The sequence below is a fragment of the Musa acuminata genome, chromosome BXJ2-9 (genome assembly GCF_036884655.1).
Source record: "Musa acuminata AAA Group cultivar baxijiao chromosome BXJ2-9, Cavendish_Baxijiao_AAA, whole genome shotgun sequence".
In the NCBI taxonomy this organism is placed as follows: domain Eukaryota; kingdom Viridiplantae; phylum Streptophyta; class Magnoliopsida; order Zingiberales; family Musaceae; genus Musa; species Musa acuminata.
Window position 1 is genome coordinate 47,401,848 of NC_088346.1, and position 21,989 is coordinate 47,423,836.

General features: G+C 39.4%; 4 protein-coding genes across 4 annotated transcripts; all 4 read left to right on the forward strand.

Moving 5' to 3' along the window:
- Positions 1 to 356: 356 nt before the first annotated feature.
- Positions 357 to 2,304, forward strand: LOC135621920 (nudix hydrolase 21, chloroplastic-like). Its single transcript, XM_065123546.1, has 5 exons — positions 357 to 683; positions 1,263 to 1,380; positions 1,554 to 1,637; positions 1,777 to 1,905; positions 2,007 to 2,304. Exons 1-5 carry the CDS (start codon positions 610 to 612, stop codon positions 2,118 to 2,120), a joined length of 519 nt encoding a protein of 172 aa, XP_064979618.1. The 5' UTR covers positions 357 to 609; the 3' UTR covers positions 2,121 to 2,304.
- A 3,502-nt stretch (positions 2,305 to 5,806) lies between these two features.
- Positions 5,807 to 7,781, forward strand: LOC103999178 (probable peroxygenase 4). The gene is made up of 6 exons (XM_009420844.3): positions 5,807 to 6,129; positions 6,196 to 6,300; positions 6,381 to 6,466; positions 6,782 to 6,876; positions 7,265 to 7,390; positions 7,462 to 7,781. The coding sequence occupies exons 1-6, from the start codon at positions 6,105 to 6,107 to the stop codon at positions 7,610 to 7,612; spliced, it is 588 nt and encodes a 195-aa protein (XP_009419119.2). The 5' UTR covers positions 5,807 to 6,104; the 3' UTR covers positions 7,613 to 7,781.
- Positions 7,782 to 9,236: 1,455 nt separating this feature from the next.
- On the forward strand, positions 9,237 to 10,408 carry LOC135621894 (plasmodesmata-located protein 8-like). Its single transcript, XM_065123519.1, has one exon. It carries the CDS (start codon positions 9,431 to 9,433, stop codon positions 10,244 to 10,246), a length of 816 nt encoding a protein of 271 aa, XP_064979591.1. The 5' UTR covers positions 9,237 to 9,430; the 3' UTR covers positions 10,247 to 10,408.
- A 9,859-nt stretch (positions 10,409 to 20,267) lies between these two features.
- On the forward strand, positions 20,268 to 21,106 carry LOC135623715 (16.0 kDa heat shock protein, peroxisomal-like). The gene is made up of 2 exons (XM_065126971.1): positions 20,268 to 20,597; positions 20,684 to 21,106. The coding sequence occupies exons 1-2, from the start codon at positions 20,456 to 20,458 to the stop codon at positions 20,977 to 20,979; spliced, it is 438 nt and encodes a 145-aa protein (XP_064983043.1). The 5' UTR covers positions 20,268 to 20,455; the 3' UTR covers positions 20,980 to 21,106.
- Positions 21,107 to 21,989: the final 883 nt, after the last annotated feature.

Genomic DNA, 21,989 nt, shown 5'->3' on the forward strand with positions numbered 1-21,989 from the left:
ATGGGAATTTGTCTTAGTTTGTCACTGTTCTTCTTCATTTCGCAATTGTCAGAAATGGAGAAGAAAATAATGTATTTTAATTATTAGGACGACTTGAAGTCTACGTGTCGATCCGAGGGGTGCGATCTAGCCTCTGTGTCTGACATCAGGCATCTCGATCGTTCATAAAGCATCTGACACGTGTATCGGTGGATGGCGCCGAGAAGTGGTCAGTGGAAGTGTGTGTGTCGTCTTGTTTAAGACGTTAGACTGGTTGGTGGCCGCAAAAATTTGACGTTGGATTCCATAAGCGTTGCGGGAACGCACGCGAGTCACGCCTGGCTCCACTGTGTCTGCTCCCACTCGCCCTCTCCGCGGCGAGCCCACTGTCCTCCATCTCAGCTGCCACGCTTTCCACAGGAACTCGTTTACCAGTGGCGGTACTATCCTCTCTCTCTCTCGCCCCTATATAAACCTCACCGTTTATAGACAGCGAGTGCAGCAAAAGCCATCTCAGCTATCTCGATCCCTGTCTTTGGAAAGGATAACACAGAAAAAGGCCAGCACCTGCCTCTCTTCCTTGCTCCATTTTTGTCTTGTTCCCAGTCGGTGGTGTTTTGCGAAGGGAAGATGGTCTCTTTGGTGTCTCGGCAAGGAAGGCAGCTGCAGCGCTACACCAGCTGCGGGAAACGTCTTATCGTCGGGTGCGTTTTCATCTTCTTAGTTCTCAAAAGTTTCAAGCTCTTTTAGCTGTTCTCTCCCTAATCGATGGGAAGACCGGAATCGTGACTCATCTTGATTCCAAGCAATCTTGATTCCGAATCCTGATGCATCTGTTTTCTCCAGAAAATAACTCTGATCGATTCATTTTGCTCAATGATTAAGAAAGAGAAATGGAATCTTGAATGATCGTTAGCCAAGCATACATCATTTGCCTCGTTCTTATGCCAATCGTGTGTGGTCCTCATGTCATGTCATTAGTTTAATCCTTTCGTTTGTACAAGTCATAACATAGCGTTCATATATGACGTGACAAGTAATAAGTTTTCCTATCTCAGAACAACTCTGTTCGCGTTTACCACAAACTAAAGGATTCAAAGTCCCAAGGAAACGAATTCCACCAAAGACCACAAAATTTATTAGCCATAACATGAGTAGTTAATCGATTAGTTTGACATCAATTCCTCCATGAGCAGTCAATTAATTAGTTATATGTCACAAAATGCATTAAATCTCCTCTACGATGTAATATTCGCCTAATATGTCTTGTTTTGTTCGAGCAGGTGCATTCCCTACAAGGTCAAGAAGATTGATAGGATATGTGAACATAACATCAATCAAGTCGTCGAGGTTCTTGTTGTCACCTCCCAGAAGACGAGAGAAGAAATCATGTTCCCGAAGGTAGATGTAACCAAGGAATTCGCTAACGTGCATCTAAACATGTAAACCCTAAGAAAAATACTTGGTGTGATAAGCAAAGAGAAAAGAGTGTGCACCGTTCCTTCCTCTTTTTTCTCTCCCTTCTTTTGACGATCCACTTGCACTCAATGTCTTTTCTGTCATCGTTTATATAGGGAGGTTGGGAGGTTGATGAGACGATAACACAAGCAGCTCGTCGTGAGGCATTTGAGGAAGCTGGAGTGCAAGGACTCGTAGAGGTCTGTTCTGCACACCTCCTTAGTCAAACTCTCTCTCTCTCTCTCTCTCTCTCTCTCTCTCTCTCTCTCTCTCTCTCTCTCTTCCTATCTTCTTGAAGTTGGAAGCAAAAGTAACAGTGTATACATTTCTTGATCACAGGATAGTCTTGGCAAATGGAGATACAAGAGCAAAAGCCATGATAAGATTCATGAGGCTGTCATGTTCCCTTTGAATGTTACGGAGGAGCTGTACTACTGGCCTGAGAAATCTATGCGAACTCGAAAATGGGTAAGTACAAGAGAAGCTTCTTCTTCTTCACTTGTGTTTCCATTATAAGACGACGAGGTTCGGTGTCCGATCGAGTTGCTCATTTTGACGTGGTGAAACAGATCAACGTAGCAGAAGCAATGGCGGAGTGCAACCAGTCGTGGATGAAGGAAGCGTTGGATCGACTGGTGAAACGGCTCTCGACTTCGAGCTTGGAGGAGGTGACATCAACATAGCTCGCCTCCTGCGACTGCACTTGCAATCAACTGTAGCTTCTTCCTGTAGATATATTGGGCAGATTACAAAGCAAAGAAAGGAATAGGCAAATAAATGATCATTCTTTTATTCTTGTATCATCATTCTTGTATTTGTCTATGCCTGAAGTTAATTATATTTTTACGAGAATTTTCCCTTCATACACCTTTGATAAAACAGATATCCAATAATGTTACAAGTTGATATATAAAATGATATTGACCTACTTATGTTTGAGTTTGAAATTTAAGAGTATCATTTCAAAAGTTGAGTAATAAAACTCTCAGTGTTTTCATTATCTATAATTCTGTCAAAAATTATATAAATCATTTTGATTCTTTGGATATTCTGCAAATATCATCCTCAAAATAACAGGTCAATGTTGTACTACAACAATGGTAGGGCTTTCTGAAGCCGATTAGAATCTAAATAGGATTTCAGAGGTCTTTCAAATTTTATTTTTAATATAATAATATAAGCATAATTCTAATATAATTTGGATTAGTCGCTTATTCACTCTTATCTGAATATTAGTACTCCTGTGGGCATAAAAGGGCTAAGTAGGCATTAAATCATGGCATTATCTTCATATCAATTACTTCAGGTATTTTTCTTCGATTTGGATCGAATTGCTAAGGTTAGTGCCTTTGATTTGAATGTCGATGGAAGAGTACGTGAAGTGTTCTGGTGATGGTTGTTGACATGATTTATGTGTGTTTGACCGACAAAAGAGTAGTTGGCTATCTTTGGTCTTTGTGATGATAGTTAATATTATCGAAGACGAAGAGATTTAGAGTCTCTTTTTGATTGAGTTCTTATGTATATTGATTATTTGTATAGTGAGACAATCTCTTACGATGCTTTTTCAACAAAGAAATATAATTGTTGTTAAGGATGAAATTAGTTTTTTTACCAAAAATATTTAATAAGTAAAAAAAAGAAAGTGAGTATAATTGTTGGAGTAAAAATCAACTTGATAAATCCTCCCTCTAAAAGAAAAATAATAATAAGTGGCAAAAAATGAAGCAGTATGAATACTTCAAATAAGCGAAAAGATTCTTTATGATGGACGGTCTGATTTTTTTTATTTTAATTAAATATAATTTAAAATAAGAAAAAAATCACATATATTTATTTTTTTAATTACAAACTATCGATTTAAATCAAAACTGAGATTGTCGGTTTTAATTCTCAAAAATCAGAAATTATAATCGAATCATCTGAATCCGATTTTGAATCGTCGATCAACCATCATGAAATCGGTTCTGATTTGAATCGAACTGTGATTAATATTGATGATGTGAACCTTTAATTATATTAATTGCTGAGTTAGATATTGATCACGTTGTTCTTGAATTATATTAATGGAGAAGTAAGTAAGTAAATTTCTAACCTTACAAGTCCTCCAAGAGTCTTAGAACACTTGGATTATAGCCTCTACCCACACTTCCGGTGAGGCGTATCAGCAAAACATTCAATTCCTTTCTTTCCGTGCACTCAAAGCAATGGAGATGCTTTTGGCGAGTGTGAAAGGAGCAGAGCTGAACAAGAAAGACTATGCTGCTAATATTTGGATCCATAAATCAGATCTTTGTGCCAATGTAAACAAAAGTAAAACAAAGAACTTAGGTGTGCATCCTTTTCAGATTTGTGTGCATGTGGCTAACACCCCAAGATGAATGTGAAATATGCCTTCATGCAGTCTGAAGTATTAAAGTTGCAATGGCACCTTTATCTTTGTCAGAAACAATCAAAGTTTCTGCCACTGAGAAAAATATAATGAAAAGGAAAGCTGAAAACTATTATTTCAGTACTTCAACAGTCTCTGTGGTTCTAATAAAGACATTTATAAGACTAAAATAAGTATTAAGATAAAATATATTAGATAAGATTAGGAACCTTCAATCCTTCATCATCATCATACTAATATTTTAGATATGTTTTTTATTTAATTTAAAAGTAAATCTTATTTTAACTTTTTTTCCAAGTAATAATAAATTTGTTTTCCAATGCCGAAACTTATAGTTTGTTCTTGTCTGATGGATTAAAAAGAGCAGATCAGATACCGAATCAAATCGATGTTTTATTTCCATTGTTCCATATTCCTCCTCTATAAAGTCTCACCACCATTTGTTATTCTCTATCAAGCTTTGAACTCTCTTGTTCGTGCTTTTTCATTGCACGTCAATGTCTATGCACCACCACCCAAGTGTTTCAAGTGAGCACCCATACAGTGCGTTACCCCACCTCGTCATCAATCGTCCAGCATCGACAACGACGCTGCACGCTCCGATCGAAAGTCGCCTCCATCAGTGGTTGCCTCCGATCCGTGGCTGTTCCAATCTCGAAGGTGATCGATGTCGTCTCTTGCCCTCATCATAAATAAAGATGTCGGCGTTACTGAATTCTTCTAGCGAGTACCTCCGACAATGCTACTATTAGGTCTGCAAGTCTCATACGTCGCCTAAGTTTCAGCCACAACGTACCAAGAAAGGTAGTAGAATCATTGAATGCACAAGTGTTCGACGAAGACAAAGAAGTTCGTACAACCATTGAATGTATGACTACTGATCAGAACGTACATACTAGGTGGATAAGGCGACGCAGCGTGGGGGCAATACTTACCATCAGCGGGGGCTCAGGTTGGGGAGCTCCGGTGAGGAGAGAAGAGAGAGGAGAGTTCCATGATCGATATAACGAGAGATGATAAGGGTCTTGCGATGGGAGCAACAATATAGAGATGATGGAGTCTCGCAGTGAGATCTTGCGTTGGTACAAAGACAATTAACTATGGATATTAACTAGAGATATTTATACAATTATAAAAATAAAATAAATATTTTTAAAAAATAGATATTATAATAATATTGGAAAAATTATCGATGGCGATCGAGTCAATCTGACATGGTCCAAATCTAAAAGTGTAAGAGCCTCCGAAATATTTTCGAGATGATTCTTGAGTGAATATGAGATGATATTGAGATAGCTCCACGATGGGAGGTTCGATCTTCCAATGTATCGCTTGTCTTAAGATCGATATCGGAAGAAGTTTTCTGATTTGATCCCTCTAAAATATTCAATTTAATCTAAATTATTTACTAGAATATGAGTTTTTGAGAATCGTTTGATACAGTGCTAAGGGTTAACTTTTATATATGATCGTGATAATTTTTAATTACTTAAAGTCTTATTTTTAATATTTTATTCATACGTACGAATCATCTTCCATAAACTATTATCCATGGGGAGGAGAGGCACAGGTGAAAAGTGATTGAGATTTTTTATTTTTTATTTTCTACCCATTGTCCGACCTCCGCATGGTATTAAATATACATGTGATCGAATGATCTTCCATAAACTATTATCCATGGGGAGGGACAGGTGAAGGGTGATTGAATCTTTTTTATTTTTTATGTTTTATTTTCTGCGTCAACCTCTGCATGGTATTAAGTGTACACGTGATTGCCAACGTTTACCTACCAAATGCTACAATGTGAACGCATGAACGGCAGTTATATTTTCTAAATATTATTTACGTACAAATGAGGGCAGTTAGATATACAATAATATACAATGTGAACGCAGGACCGGCAAATGACAAGTTCATTTACTTATAAATATATATTTTATTATGTTCATATAGTGATATTTGCTGTCGTTACTCAACAGCCACATCGTTGGACTCGCTGCCACGTACAGAAGGTGGGCGCCGCGGAGGAATCGCCGGACACGCCGGACGCCGTTCCAACAACAAATCCTACTGAAGTCCTTTGGCATCCGACGCGAAGTGACGGACACGCTTGCTTTCTCCCCATCGTCTAGTAAGGAACATTCGAACGCAACGAAAATTGTCTTCGCCAAGTGACGGACACGCTTGTGTTCTCCCTACCCTATACTAAGGAACATTGGATCCCAACCAAACTTGTCTTCTCCACTTGCGCAACCGTCTCGCCCATCCGAACACGATGATCTCCTCGTCTTCCTCTTCCGGTAGGAGATTACTTTCTTCCCTTGCAACCACGCTGGTCTCGCAAGTTAAGGTTTTTGTTTCGGTAGGAAGCGAAGGTGAGGAGGAGATGCAGATGACTCCGCTGCAGAAGCACGCGGCCTTCTTCGACAGGAACAACGACGGCGTCATCTATCCTTCCGAGACCTACCGAGGTCCCATCTCTCCCTCTCGGCATTCTCTCTATTCTCTTTGATCCCAATTGTTCTCGATCGGTTACTGGTTGATCTGATAGGGCTTCGGGCAATCGGGAGTGGCGTTGCTTTGTCTGCTGTGAGCGCCCTCTTCATCAATGGCTTCCTCTCCCCCAAAACTAGTCCTGTGAGTTTGTGCTCTTCCTTGATGCCTTCTCGTTGCCTTGTTGGATGTGTTGATTTCTTGATTCTTTGCTGATTGAGAGATATGATCAATTGCTTTTCTTGATTATTTATTTATTTATTTATTTATTTATTTTACAGAATTATTTTAAATGAATTAAATGCTTATTATTTCAACAAGGTAGTTGAATTTTGATCAATTATTTTGTAGTAGTACGTCAAATCGAGGTATTTTCTATATTAGTATATAAACAACAAAAAATATATTTTTGTTTAGTATTTAATCGTTCTTTTCACCATTCAATTTGGATGCACGCAGGGAAAAATTCCATCTCCTCTTCTTCCAATATATGTGAAGAATATTTACAAAGGGAAGCATGGAAGTGACTCAGGTGTCTATGACAGTGAAGGGAGGTACTTTTTCTTTTTTTTCCTAGTAACTTAATGGTTGAAATGTTCTAATATTTCTCTTCCAATTTCTTAGATATCATAACTAAATAACAAATTTTCTTATATATGATTTGGAAGCATAGCTGACTTAATTCTCATCTTGAATATTGAACTTAGTACGTCCTAAATAATTCTGTCATAAAACCATTGAAGAATTAGGAGGAGGAGTTATTTTGAGGTGCTAAATATATATCTCCAGAGGATGTTCCATTAAGAATGGTCATCGCTAGTCTTTTGATAGAGGAGAAAATAGCAAGTAAATTATCAGAAAATTTATATACCAAAAGGTCAAATTTCTAATACAACCAAAAGGTTGTATTGATCTCGAAATCGACCCGATTTATGTATTCAGGTTCGTCGCTTCCAAGTTCGAGGAGATTTTTCAGAAGCATGCGAAGTCGAATCCGAACGCACTGACATCGAAAGAATTGATGGAGATGCTTCGGGCTAATCGAGATCCCAAAGACTACAGTGGATGGTGAGCTTTCACGGCTTGATAGCTATCGATATGGCAGCATTGCTGACTCAATATATTCGATCTTATCTCAGGTTGGCAAGCTGGACAGAGTGGAAGTTGCTCTACATGCTGTGCAAAGACAAAGAAGGATTGCTTCAGAAGGAGACCATACGAGCTGTGTATGATGGAAGTATCTTTCTTAAACTGGAAGCGGAGCGGAAATCTTCTAAAAAGAAAGCATGAGAGCTACCGGTCGTCACATCTGGATTATACTGCTTGTTCATGAAAATAAATCTGGTTTCTGGAATGCACTTGAGGATATTCATAATACATAATATGTATGTCCAGTGTGGATTGAAGTTATCCTTATAGTTTGGGAAGTTATATAGAATTCATGGAATACTTGAACAAAGCATGAGTCTATTAATGAGATTGTTTATAAGCCCAGGTTCTTAAACGAGTTGAATTTTATAGAAGATTACTGGTTGAGCTCTCTATAAATAGACAGTACCTCTAAAGGAGAGACATAAATATATGACATTATTAAAGATTACAGATCTTATTTCATCTCTTACGTGAGTTAGCCAATAAGAGGTGAGTCTAATTCTTCTCTCGTCCTAAAGAGGAGAATGTGAGTCATATATATATCACCGTTGAATCAAATATAATATTATTTGATTTCAATCATGATATTAACATATTATGATTTTTTTATGCTTGTAACCCAAACTTGGCAAACGTTTTAATAAATTAACAGAAGTTTCTCGCACTTGAGTTTGTTAATGGACTTTAAGCTTTAGCATTTCAAAAGATGGATGTGTTCAACGTTTGTGTTTGCCATTTCAAAATGTCCATTCACGGAGGCAATCAGAACTGTTCTGTATTGGATGTATAGCCTCTGAGTCTTCTAAGTTTTTCATATGATATTGTGGTGGGTTCCTCGGAAAGCAACGTGAAATAGTTGCAGTGACTGTTTACGGAGGATGGTTTTTCCTGTGGAAACATTAGATAAAGCTTTTGCGTTGACTATTTGGTACGGTCAAATCATTGTATTAAGTAGCTGAACAGTCTGCAAAGAAAAAAAAATCTGAATTTATTCCTAATAATTGCAAATTACACCAAGATTTATGTTTTAGATCATTTTCTATGATTCCATCATGATGAGAAGGGAACAACCGATCAAAAATATATATATATATATTTATATTTAGAAGTATAAAATATTATTAATAGAATATTTATTTATGAAGATAGATTGATAAATTAAAATAAGTTTAGTTTTATTCAAATCGATTAATCGAACCAAAAAGAGTATTCCTAAACCAAAACCATTTATAACATTCAAAATCAAACCATTAGTGAATTAATTTAGATTTGAATTTATATTATCTTCTATTATCAAATTGTCAAAATAAATTTTAAATCTAAAATATATTTTATTTTTATTTATTTATTTAAAAAATAAGGTGCGAAGGTCAGATTCAAACTTAATTAACTCAGGACCTTACGATGAACTAACTACTAATATCTTCATTAACTAATCATGAAAAACTTATTAACGAGATTGTTTATAATCCCAATTCACAATCCTAAATGAGCTGAATCAAACGTTTAAATAATTGTTTAACGAGCTAACATCAAGTTACTTGCAATTGAGTTCGTTCATAGACTTTAAGCTTTAGGCATATCAAAAGATGGGATGTGTTTGCCATGACAACATAATCTATGGTGTTACTGTCCTTTTTAGAATCTTTTGCGGTGGACTACGATTCCGGTAATCAAAGCCGAGAGGACTTGAATGTTACCGTCTTAGATTTTTGGACGCAAAGTGCAAACTCGAAGATTGAGAGAGACCGACAGTCTTCGCAGATTCCATGTCTTTTTCGTACCAGTAAAGTGCTTGGCCGGCCCAATCGCACAACCTGTCTTCTCCAGCAATCCCACCTTCGCTGCCAAGCATACTCCTCAGTGCAGTTAAGTTCCGCTCAAAGAAGCACCCTACTCCCTTCCTTCCCCAAGCGCCCAACGAATACAACGAGAAGAAAGGGAAATAGATACCATATGAAGAACACGCACGAACTCTTCCTTCTCCTCTTTCTTCTCTTCTCCCTTCGTTGCTCGATGGCTATGGCTTCTTCCGACGACTACACCGCCTTCGTCTACGTCGGCTGCTCGCAGACGAAGTCCGTCTCCGGCTCTCCCTACCAGTCCAACGTAGACTCTCTTTTGACGTCGCTCGCCAACGCCGCCGCCTTATCCTCCTACGACAGCTTCACCTCCTCCGCTGCCTCCGCCACCAGCCCTGCCTACGGCCTCTTTCAGTGCCGCACGGACCTTCCCAACTCCGTCTGCGCCTCCTGCGTCCGCTCCGCCCTCGTCCAGCTCTCCTCCCTCTGTCCCTCCTCCACCGGCGCTACCGTCCAGCTCAAAGGTTGCTTCTTCCGGTTCGGGGACGAACCCTTCCTCGGCAAGCCCGACACCACTCTCCTCTACAATAAGTGCGGATCCGTCGCGCCTGACGAGCACAGCTCCGACCTCCTCGTCATGCGCGACACCGCCCTGTCCGGCCTCGCGTCAGGGGGAGGTAACTACCGGTTGGGCACAGGCGGGAGCGTGCGTGGCCTGGCGCAGTGCGTCGGGGACCAGAGCCCGAACGACTGCGGCGGCTGCGTGGCGGCTGCGGTGGCGCAGCTCAAGGACATCTGTGGCGTCGCCGACGCCGGAGATGCTTACCTCGGGAAGTGCTACGTCCGCTACTGGTCCGATGCGGCTGATACGTCGGGTCACCATCACGGGAATCGGCCTTCCGGTGGTCGTCGCTGGTCCGTCATCGCTTTCTTGTGCCTTCTCAGTGTTGCCACCTTGGGCTGTGTGTAGGTTTGTGTCGATGATGACGGTTTGATGAATAGGTTTCTGTCACATAAAACATTTCATGTTTTTTGTTGTTTTGGGTGTGGTGTCTGCATGTCTCTATATACATAGGTTTGTATGTACTCAGTGATAATAAACCAATGAACAATGTTTGTTCTCTCCCATTAATCCATCCTTCCCTCTCCCTCTAACATCTGACTTAACTCACAATCTATCATCTTGCAGTGACCAGTTTGGCCATTGGTGCCTTTTGATGGCCATGCTGTGAGCTCTGGTGGCCAACTAGCCATTAACTTTATTATTATTATTATTGTAGTGCCTTCTCCAGGCCTTATAACATACCTCCGTTCCAAAAAGGAACCAACAAAGCAAAGTAATAAAGGAAAAGAAGAAGCCTCGTTTACTTTTGGTCACTCAAGCTTTACTCATTTGGCTTTTGAATGGGAGCCGTGTTCAAACTCTACTTTTGGTCACTCAAACTTTAACAGCAAGATCCGCAAGTGATGAGAATGATTAACTCAATACCATCTTCAAATTTCTAGTTGTATTATGCCGGTCTTGTCTTCTTTCATTAAGCATGAATCAATTGGCACCCACAGGTCGACCATTTCTTCGAGACTATTATGAGCTCAACATAGTTGCACTGCTAGAACACCACTTCCTCGAGACGATCACGCTATCAAGCTGGTTGCTTTCTCAAGGCGGTCGTTCTCTCAAAGTCGATTGTCACTACGAGTCGGCTGCTCCTCAGTAGGCAAGCTAGTTGCCTACGTTAGGCTGCTGCACTCGAGATGACCTTCATAACGAAAACCTCTCTTCGCATTCAGCTTATCATAACTAGGTAAAGTAAACAGATTATATAACATATTTGATGTAGCATTTATGCTCGATAGGGTAAAAGTAGGCAAAGGATCTGAAACATTTGATGTGGCTTTCGTGGCCAAAGCATCTGTGTTTCCTAAAGGTGTCCAAAACAAAGAAAAGGTGACACACTTGATACACCCTAATACCCTATATAATCACGTCCTAATCACACCCAAGGCATGCACCTTAAACAAAGGCTTTAAGACACTTTCTAATCATTCTTAATGCAAGGTTACACTTGTCAAAATCTTGAGATGCGCATTGCACTATTGTACAAACAAGTTTTGTAATGGGTAACAAATGATATAACTAATATTTTAGGTCAATCGACCCTTATGTTATTTTTAAGTTAGATATCCCAAAAAAAAAAAAAAAAAGCTTATGACCGAGTGTCATGCAATGATGTCATTGTTGCTTTGCAGGTGGCTGATTTTTCTTGATAATATTCTCTATATGTGTTTGTAATGCTAGTGATAATATTTTAATCGGGGATATTGTACCTCGATAATAATTTCTACTCGTAACAGCTTGTCTATCATCTCTAATCACCTGCTAACGATCAGGAATAAACGTATGAGGCTTTTGCGTCACAGGTCAAGCCTCAGGGAGATGTTTAAGTGATACTATACCACATTTATGTCTATTCCTAGTATGTCTCTCAACAACCATGCAAATACCTCGGTATTCTCTTTGATCAAATTGATATGGTACACTTGCTTATCCTCAGGAAGTATTGTCCGAACCTTAACAATCTAATCAAGATAGGTCTTATCCAAAGCTACCTCAATTAGTGACTCCATCGGCTTCGAATGTAGAATAGATTTGACAAAATTTCAAGGGTCCATCGGTGATGCCTCAAGCCGAGCCTCCTTCAATAAGGAGACCATCATTAGATAGCAGTGCATGACTCCTTCAGATTGCTTCTTAGTTCTCTGATGCTAGTCTTTATTGAAAATTTCATTACGTGATAGGTCATGGGTTGACCTATGAATGCATTGTATGTCAAGGGAATATCGACTATTATAAATTTAGTCATCATCAGTTTGGAGTAGGTCTTATTCCCAAACATGACGTACATACTCATAGTCTTGAGAGGGGAGATACAATTACCAATGAACCCTATTAACGAAGAGTTATAGGGGTGAGATCATTAGTCGAGAGTCCAAGTTTTTTAAAAGTGTCAAAGTAGAGGATATCAGCAAAATTATCTATGTCAATCATGACCCTTTTTACTCGAGCATTAATCATTCTCACGGAGACCACCAAGGCATCATCATAGTTTTGGTCAAGATACGCAGTAACTTTTTTCTTAAAGGTTATTTTCGAGTCGTCTTTTGACCTTGAGCACTTTTTGATAATAGCTCAAGCATAGATTTTATGACTTGAGGAGCTATCTCTTCCTGAGTTTGGCACATATCGTTAGAGCAAAGGTTCCTAATGCTTTAGGACGAACCTTTCAATGTGTTCCCGACGAATGAGTTCTTCGACTTGCTTCTTTAAATCATGTTAGTCCTCCGTATTGTATCTATAATAATGGTAGAAGAGGTAGTATTTGGATTTATCCCTCCTCTCTAGTGATGTTTTTATCGGTTGAGAGTCTTTCAAGAGCCTTTCTTTATTTATATGTAAAAAGACTTTAGTTCCTATCATGTTCAAGGGAATCGACTTGGACCTCAAGCGAGGCAGCATGGGTCGATAATTTCTTCTTCATTATGGTGACCTCGGGGCCATGACTAATTGTAGTCGCTTTTATCTCGGCCTTTTGTGCATCTTCTTGTACTTGAGACCATTACCTCTATGGCAATATATTAGTTGGCCCTTTGGAGCACCTCGGGTATCATTGCTGGTGGTGTCTTTACCAATGACCAGAAAAAGTAAGAGGGCTTGAGACCTATCATGAAGGCCTATATCACAAGTGATAGATGGATTTCTTACATGCCTCAGATCTCATTAGTGAATTGAGTAAAGAAGTTAGAGAGTATTTTTTTCTCCTCTTACTTGAGTCTGAGAAGTATTGAAGCCAAAGAAATAGAGCTCAGACTCCTTTTGCAAGCTAAGCAAAAGAGCTAACCGAGAGCAACTTCAAACAAGTGTACTATTTTTTTATTGAGTCTCTTAGTCTTAGTGTTGTTAGAAAAGTATAACACATAAGGGCATTTGAGATGCTGTACAGTGATATTTGAGTGTGAGAGGCGACAATATGCTCTATTAGGTTAGTACTACCGTCAAAGGCCATCAGTGATGGGAGGCAAAGTTCATCGGGATTAATTCCTCCTAGATGTTCTGAGTGAATAAGGACTGTCCCAAGGTAGGATTGATTAAACTTTCCCTTATAGATTATTGGAACTCTCGTTGCATCTCTTCTAGGCATTGGTTCATTTGTTGCAATTGGATCATGAAAGAGTCATCTATCGAATTTGTTAACTGAGACTCAGATTCAGGTAAAGCAATGTTATGGTGTAGCAATACATTGAATTTCATGAGCCTTAAGCGATCCTTAGATGCAAATACCGCATTGGACGGGTGGATCTATCGGTGCCGATGGAAGTTGAAGTATTGATCGTGATTAAAATGATAGTATTGTTTGTTGGGCTAGTTGAGGTTTAGGAATACCTTAGTAGAGACAAATAGATGGCTTGAGGTCATCCATGGGGGTGATGTTGGGCTGATGGCCCATATTCAGCCCACGTGGGCTTTATCAGCCCACAGCTCACACCCCCTTTTAACCTAACCCTAATTAAGATTAGGAGGGTGTAGTGGCTGCGTTTGAGAGGCAGATTAAAGCTATAAAAAGGCAGCAACGAGGCAGATCTTGGAAGCGACGAGATTCCAAAGAGAAGAAGGAGAACAAGGCAGAAAAAGAAGAGAAAGAAAGGGAAGAAGACAAGGACAACGCAGAGAGACTGTTCACAATCATCTAGCAGTGTTCTCATCTCAGGTTAGATCAAATCTACAGTAGGCTCTTGCTGTGATTACTTGGGAGGTTTTAGATATTGTGGGCAGTAACGTGATCCTTGTATCCCAGTTATTCTCTTGTGGTTGTTGCTTGGGTTTTGGGCAAGAGATTGAGATTTGTATATTCATTATTCTCATAGTGAATTATCTCTAGTTTGCCCCGTGGTTTTTACCCTTCACATTGAAGGGGTTTTCCACGTATATCTTGGTGTTCTGTTTGATTGTGTTTCCATTTTATTCCGCTGCGTATTTTGGTCTTCTAGTATTTGTTCCTATACAAAGGTTATTCCTGTCTATATCCCCATCAACTGGTATCAGAGCGGGGTTTTGGTGATTTAATTTTTGTATTTGAATATGGAGGCCAGTAATATTTCTCGCATGATTAGTTTGAATGGAAATAATTGGATGATATGGAAACCAAGAATGGAAGATCTCTTGTATTGCAAAGATTTGTATGGACCTTTGCAAGGGGATAGTGCAAAACCTACAACTATGATAGATGATGAGTGGAAGAGGTTAGATCGAAAAACAATTGGATTTATTAGACAGTGGCTTGATGATAGTGTATTTCACCATGTTTCTACTGAAATTTCTGCATATTCTCTTTGGAAAAAATTGGAAAGTCTCTATGAAAGAAAAACAGCTGGCAACAAAGCTTTTTTGATCAGAAAACTTGTGAACCTAAAATATAGAGAGGGTGCTTCTATTGCTGAGCATTTGAATGAAATGCAGAGTATTACTAACCAGTTATCCTCTATGAGAATATCTCTTGATGATGAGTTGCAGGTATTGTTACTTCTCAGTTCATTACCAGAAAGTTGGGAGACACTAGTGGTTTCCCTTAGTAATTCTGCGCCAGATGGTATTGTCACTATGAGTCAAGTAACAAGCAGTTTGTTGAATGAGGAGTTGAGAAGAAAGAGTTCGGCAACATCTCAGAATGATTCACAGGCACTTATCTCAGAGAACAGAGGAAGGTCAAAGTCTAGAAGCAGTTCACGTATGGGTAGGAGCAAGTCAAGATCAAGAAAAGATATTGTTTGCTATAACTGTGGTGAGAAAGGACATTACAAGAACCAATGTAAGCAACCTAAGAAGAACAAGAAAAAGGGAAAAGAAGTGGAGTCTACAGAGTCAAAGGATAATACTACAGCTACAGTGCAGGATGGTGATTATTTGATTTTGTCTCCTTCTGATGATATTTTTTCTTGTGTGTGTCAGGATCTTGAGTGGGTGATTGACACAGGTGCTTCTTATCATGCTACACCACGGAGGGAGTTTTTTGCTACATACAGGTCTGGAAACTTTGGTGTTGTCAAGATGGGCAACTATGGCTCAGCAGACATCATTGGCATGGGTGATATCCATTTAAAGACCAACCTTGGCTGTAAGTTGGTACTTAAGGATGTGAGGCATGTGGTTGACTTGAGGCTAAATTTAATTTCAGTTGGAAGACTAGATGATGAAGAGTATGAAAGCAGATTTCACAGAGGGCAATGGAAGCTCAATAAGGGTTCTCTTGTTATAGCTAATGGAAAGAAATGTCATACTTTGTACAGGTTGCAGGCTAAAGCTTATGGTGAGCAGTTAAATGCTACAGAGAAAGACTTCAGTATGGAGTTGTGGCATAGGCGATTGGGACACATGAGCGAGAAGGGGCTGCAAGCTCTTTCCAAGAGAGAGGTATTACCAGATCTCAGAGGTATACATCTGAACCCTTGTATTGATTGTTTGGCTGGTAAACAACATAGAGTTTCATTTGCTAGTGCTGCTTTGTCTAGAAAAATGCATGCCTTAGACCGTGTTTATACAGATGTATGTGGTCCTTTGAGGACAAAAACTCCTGGTGGATCTGTTGATGTTCTTGGTATAAGTGGTGCACTTTATTTTGTCACTTTTATAGATGATTTTTCCAGGAAAGTTTGGGCTTATGCTTTGAAGACCAAAGATCAGGTTATTAATGTCTTCAAAGAGTTTCATGCCAGGGTTGAAAGGGAGACAGAAAGGAAATTGAAATGCATAAGATCAGATAATGGTGGTGAGTATATGGGATTGTTTAATGACTATTGCAGGTCGCATGGGATCCAACATGAGATGACAGTTCCTGGTACACCTCAGCATAATGCAATTGCAGAGAGGATGAACCGCACCATCATGGAAAAGATCAGATGTATGCTTTCACAGGCCAAACTACCCAAAAGGTTTTGGGATGAGGCTTTGAGGACTGCAGTTGATGTGATCAACTTATCACCATGTACAGCCCTAGATGGTGATGTTGCAGAGCATGTATGGTCAGGGAAAGATGTTTCCTACAGGCATTTGAGAGTGTTTGGTTGTCGTGCATTTGCACATGTTCCAGATAATGAGAGGTCCAAGCTAGATGGTAAGTCTAAAGAATGTATTTTTCTTGGTTACTCACATGATCAGTTTGGTTACAGGCTTTGGGATCCAGAAAAGCAGAAGGTGTTCAGGAGTAGAGATGTGGTCTTCTTTGAGGATCAAACCTTTGAGGATTTGAAGAAGAAGGCACCAGCCAAGACTTCTGTAGAAGGATTAGCAGATTGTGACCCAGTTATTCCTCCGGTATATCAGGGTGATGGGGGAGATGTGCAGGAAAATAGTGTAGAGCCTGATATTGATTTACCTGCAGGACATGTTGAGCAAGAAGAAGTAGGAGAGCAAGTTCCCGCAGAACCTCAATTGAGAAGATCTTCTAGACAACGTCAACCTTCCAGAAGATACTCTACAGATGAGTATGTGATGCTTACTGATGCAGGTGAACCAGAGAGTTACCAGGAAGCAGTTGAGAGTGAGCAGAAAGAGAAGTGGTTAGTTGCTATGCAGGAAGAGATGGATGCTCTTCAGAAGAACCACACTTATGATTTGGTGCTGCTACCAAATGGAATGAAGGCCTTGAAGAACAAGTGGGTTTTTAGGTTGAAGACTCAAGAATATTGTTCTCAACCAAAGTACAAAGCTAGATTGGTTGTGAAAGGCTTTGGTCAAAAGAAAGGTATTGACTTTGAAGAGATATTTTCTCCTGTTGTTAAAATGTCTTCTATTCGTGTTGTTCTTGGTATTGTTGCTAGCCAGGACTTGGAGGTTGAGCAGTTAGATGTGAAGACAGCTTTCCTTCATGGTGATTTGAAGGAGGAAATTTATATGGAGCAACCAGAAGGCTTCAAAGTCAAAGGTAAAGATAATTTTGTCTGCAAGTTGAAGAAGAGCTTGTATGGGCTAAAGCAAGCTCCAAGACAGTGGTACAGAAAGTTTGATTCATTTATGACAGAAAATGGATACAAAAGAATGGCTTCAGATCATTGTGTGTACATCAAATGGTTTGGTGAGAATTTTATTATTCTCTTACTTTATGTTGATGACATGCTTATTCTTGGAAAAGATATGTCTAAAATTGACAGGTTGAAGAAGGAACTGAGTGAGTCTTTTGCAATGAAGGACATGGGGCCAGCAAAGCAAATACTAGGCATACAGATTTCTCGTGATAGGAAAAACAAGAAGATTTGGTTGTCACAGGAGAAATACATCGAGAAGGTATTGGAAAGATTTAGTATGAGCAATGCTAAGCCAGTTGGTTCTCCTCTTGCAGGTCACTTCAAGTTGTGCTCAGAACAGAGTCCGTCAAGTGATGAGGAGAAGGAGAAAATGCAAAAGGTTCCTTATGCTTCAGCAGTTGGAAGTTTAATGTATGCAATGGTATGTACGAGGCCGGACATCGCATATGCAGTGGGTGTTACTAGCAGATTTCTTGCAAATCCAGGCAAAGAGCACTGGGCAGCAGTGAAGTGGATTTTTAGATATCTAAAAGGGAGCTCTAAGGTTTGTTTAAGCTTTGGAGGTGGACCACCTGCGTTAACAGATTACACAGATGCAGATATGGCAAGAGATATAGATACGAGGAAGTCTACTTCAGGTTATGTACTTACTTTTGCAGGGGGAGCTGTGTCATGGCAATCCAGGTTACAAAGGTGTATTGCTCTCTCCACCACAGAAGCAGAATATATTGCTGCTACAGAGGTATGCAAAGAAATGTTATGGATGAAAGAATTCTTACAAGAATTGGAGCTGAAACAGGAAAATTATGTGGTGCATTGTGACAGCCAGAGTGCCATCCATTTGTGTAAGAACCCAATGTTTCATTCCAAGTCAAAGCATATAGATGTCAGATACCACTGGATTCGAAATGTATTTGAAGAGAAGCAGTTGCAGCTTCAGAAAATTCATACAGATGACAACGGAGCAGACATGTTGACGAAGACCTTAACAAAAGAAAGACAGGAGATATGCCGACAGTTGGTCGGTATGACTTCACATTGAGGAGTCATGGGACAGCCTCCCTTATGGGCTGAAGGGGGAGGTTGTTGGGCTGATGGCCCATATTCAGCCCATGTGGGCTTTATCAGCCCACAGCTCACACCCCCTTTTAACCTAACCCTAATTAAGATTAGGAGGGTGTAGTGGCTGCGTTTGAGAGGCAGATTAAAGCTATAAAAAGGCAGCAACGAGGCAGATCTTGGAAGCGACGAGATTCCAAAGAGAAGAAGGAGAACAAGGCAGAAAAAGAAGAGAAAGAAAGGGAAGAAGACAAGGACAACGCAGAGAGACTGTTCACAATCATCTAGCAGTGTTCTCATCTCAGGTTAGATCAAATCTACAGTAGGCTCTTGCTGTGATTACTTGGGAGGTTTTAGATATTGTGGGCAGTAACGTGATCCTTGTATCCCAGTTATTCTCTTGTGGTTGTTGCTTGGGTTTTGGGCAAGAGATTGAGATTTGTATATTCATTATTCTCATAGTGAATTATCTCTAGTTTGCCCCGTGGTTTTTACCCTTCACATTGAAGGGGTTTTCCACGTATATCTTGGTGTTCTGTTTGATTGTGTTTCCATTTTATTCCGCTGCGTATTTTGGTCTTCTAGTATTTGTTCCTATACAAAGGTTATTCCTGTCTATATCCCCATCAGGTGAAAGGTTTAGGTAATTGAATAGACGCCAATACCGTAATAACGTTTGCATCGAAGTAAATACGTCTAAAGGATGACAACTACCCCTCTTGAGTAAAAAAATGATATCTCTTATAGGCAAGGCTTCCTCATTAGAGTGTTTGTTAAGAAGATTGACAAGTAGATGTTCATGCGACATCAGGCCCTTCTAGCACAAAAAATATTAGAAAAAATTATCATTGATGTCTAAGTCAACCTAGCATGGTCTAAACTTGAGGGTGTATGAGTATTCGAGGTGGTGATCGAGGTGGCTTCAAGGTGGGAGTGTCGAGCTCCCAAGTTAGTGATGTCAAGGAAAATTTTTTGACTTGATTTCTCTAATACTCAAGTTAGTGATGAAGGTCTCATATAGGTTTTTCTTAAAAAAAAAGCTCTCTGGTGTAATGCCAAGATTAACTTTTATACCTAACCTTGAATGAGATAATTTATTAACTGTCTTAATGTCATCCTCTTAATGTTTGATCTACATGAGTAATAGGGGAGAGACAACCCAAAACGATCGACCTTGAAATTTTATCTACGCAGGTAGATAAGTAGAGGGTTATCTGTACCTTTTACTTTTATTATAATTTTCATATGATGATTATGTGTCGGATACCAATTAATTATTAATATATTTTCTACTGATCGACCCAATTATGAGAGTTAACTGTAATATAAGAGCTAATGTTCTTATGCAAGTAATATTTTTATTTGATCACGACTATAAATTTTCTATTGAAGGTTTTGAAACTAAAAAAAAGGGTGTAATCTACTCTTAATAATATATATATATATATATATATATATATATATGATATATTTTAAATATAAAATTCTCAAAATAAGATATATTAAAATTAATAAATAATTAATAAACAAGACAAGCCAGGGAAAACAAATGAAACAATAATCCCTACCTCTAAGAACATTAATAATTGATAAATTTATTATCATTAGAATTAAAATAAAGAAATACAAAACTTTTGAAAAAGGATTTCTATATTGCATGGCAAAATTGTCGCAGCGAGTAGCGTTGCTAATCTCCCTTTCCATAAACATAATATATTTGTGTTCAACAAAATATTATAACAAATTGAAAGCATTTCCTGCGACATTAATATTTCAACTGAGTCACTGTTGTTCGATTAACAATACGGTTGATGATGACGCTAATGGTTCGCACCACGGCTCAAACCTTGCGTGATCATTCCGCGTTCCTCGGTCGATCTCGTGGATCTGGATTCGCGAATCCGGAAGCTTCTACCCTCCTCTTCTCTGGAATCCTCCTTTTCCTCCCCGGCCCTTTATGACACGAAACCGTCCCGTTTAACGCCGATGTGAAAAGCCCAATCCGATCCTCGAAGAGAAAAGAAGAGAAGAAAGAAGAAGGCATATGGCGGACTCCACCTTCTTTGGTGATCCATTCCGCCGCTTTTTCTGGAGCCCTCTCGTCTGGTCCGGATCACCCTCCGCCCCCGCCGCCATGGACTGGCTCGAGACGCCTTCCTCCCACATCTTCAAGATCGACGTCCCAGGTACCGATTCTTTCCTCTTCGTCTTTGTCCCTTGGTGGTTTCTTCTAGGGTTTGGAATCGGTGCATCCTGGAACTTGGGGGGTCAGGGTCAGGGAGGGAGGACGTGAAGGTGCAGCTGGAGGAAGGGAACGTCCTCAGCATCAGGTCGGAGGGCTCATCAGCGACGGCCGCGAAGGAGGAGCAGCAGCTCAAGGAAGTGGTGTGGCACGTGGCGGAGAGGGGGAGAGGGAGCTTCTCACGCCAGATTGCTCTGCCGGATAACGTGAGGGCGGATCAGATCAAGGCGCACGTCGAGAACGGCGTCCTCACCGTTGTCGTCCCCAAAGAGCCGCTCCCGCCCAAACCGAAGCCGAGGACCATCGCCGTCTCCAGCAAGCTCTGATGCATCGAAGAAGACCACGAGTAAATAAAATCGATGTCAATAATTAGTAGTGTTGGTTCAATGGTATCAACTCCTGTAGACGCTAAATCCCTTGCAATGAATGTGTTTTGATGTGTTGATTGGGATATGTCGCAAGAGAATTTGTATGGGAACATTCAGATGGATGTCGCAAGTGTATTAAATTGGAACACTGAGATAGATATGGGATGGTTTAAATTAAATTATAATAATTTTTAGGATCATAATATATATAATAATTCTTTTCGAATGTTATGAAAAATAAAGATTGTTTTTTATTATTGTTTTTTTTCTGTTAGGTAGTAGTTATCAACCAAAGGATGCCCAACGATTTAGAATTTAAAAGTTTCAACGTATCTTATGTTTTTTATTTTTTATTGTGATTGATCAATTTTGAAAAGATAATAAATGCAATCGAGTTTGGATTTTTTTTTTATTCAATCTGAATAGCTTGATTTTCTTCTTATGAATAAAGTTTTTTCAAATCTATGATACAAATATACCTTTGGATATGTGATGGAAACTTTCTCTAAATCAATTTTCATCTAAACTTAAGAGTTTTTTATTTCGATAAAAATGTAGTATTAATCGTCTCTTGAGCTATATGTGACCAATTAATCATTTTTAATCTTACACAAATTCAGGTTTGTTGTATTGTTCAATTACATATTACTCGATCGATCGAAATGCAAGCTATTGGTGTGACTCATAGGTGTGTAAGAAATTGTTGATTTTGTAAGGAATTATTGATTTTGAACGTATTTACGATTTTATCCGCATGTGAACTTTAAAAAATACCATTGAAGACAAGGGAGACTTACAAACCCTTCGTTTCCATACCTCTCAATTCAACGTAAAACTAAATGTCCTTATCAATATCATAATTGGTTTGTCCTACCGCAAAAGCTAAATGTCCTTATCAATATCGTAATCCCTTATCAATATCGTAATCGGTTTGTCCCACCACAAAATAAGAAAAGTTAAATGCCCTT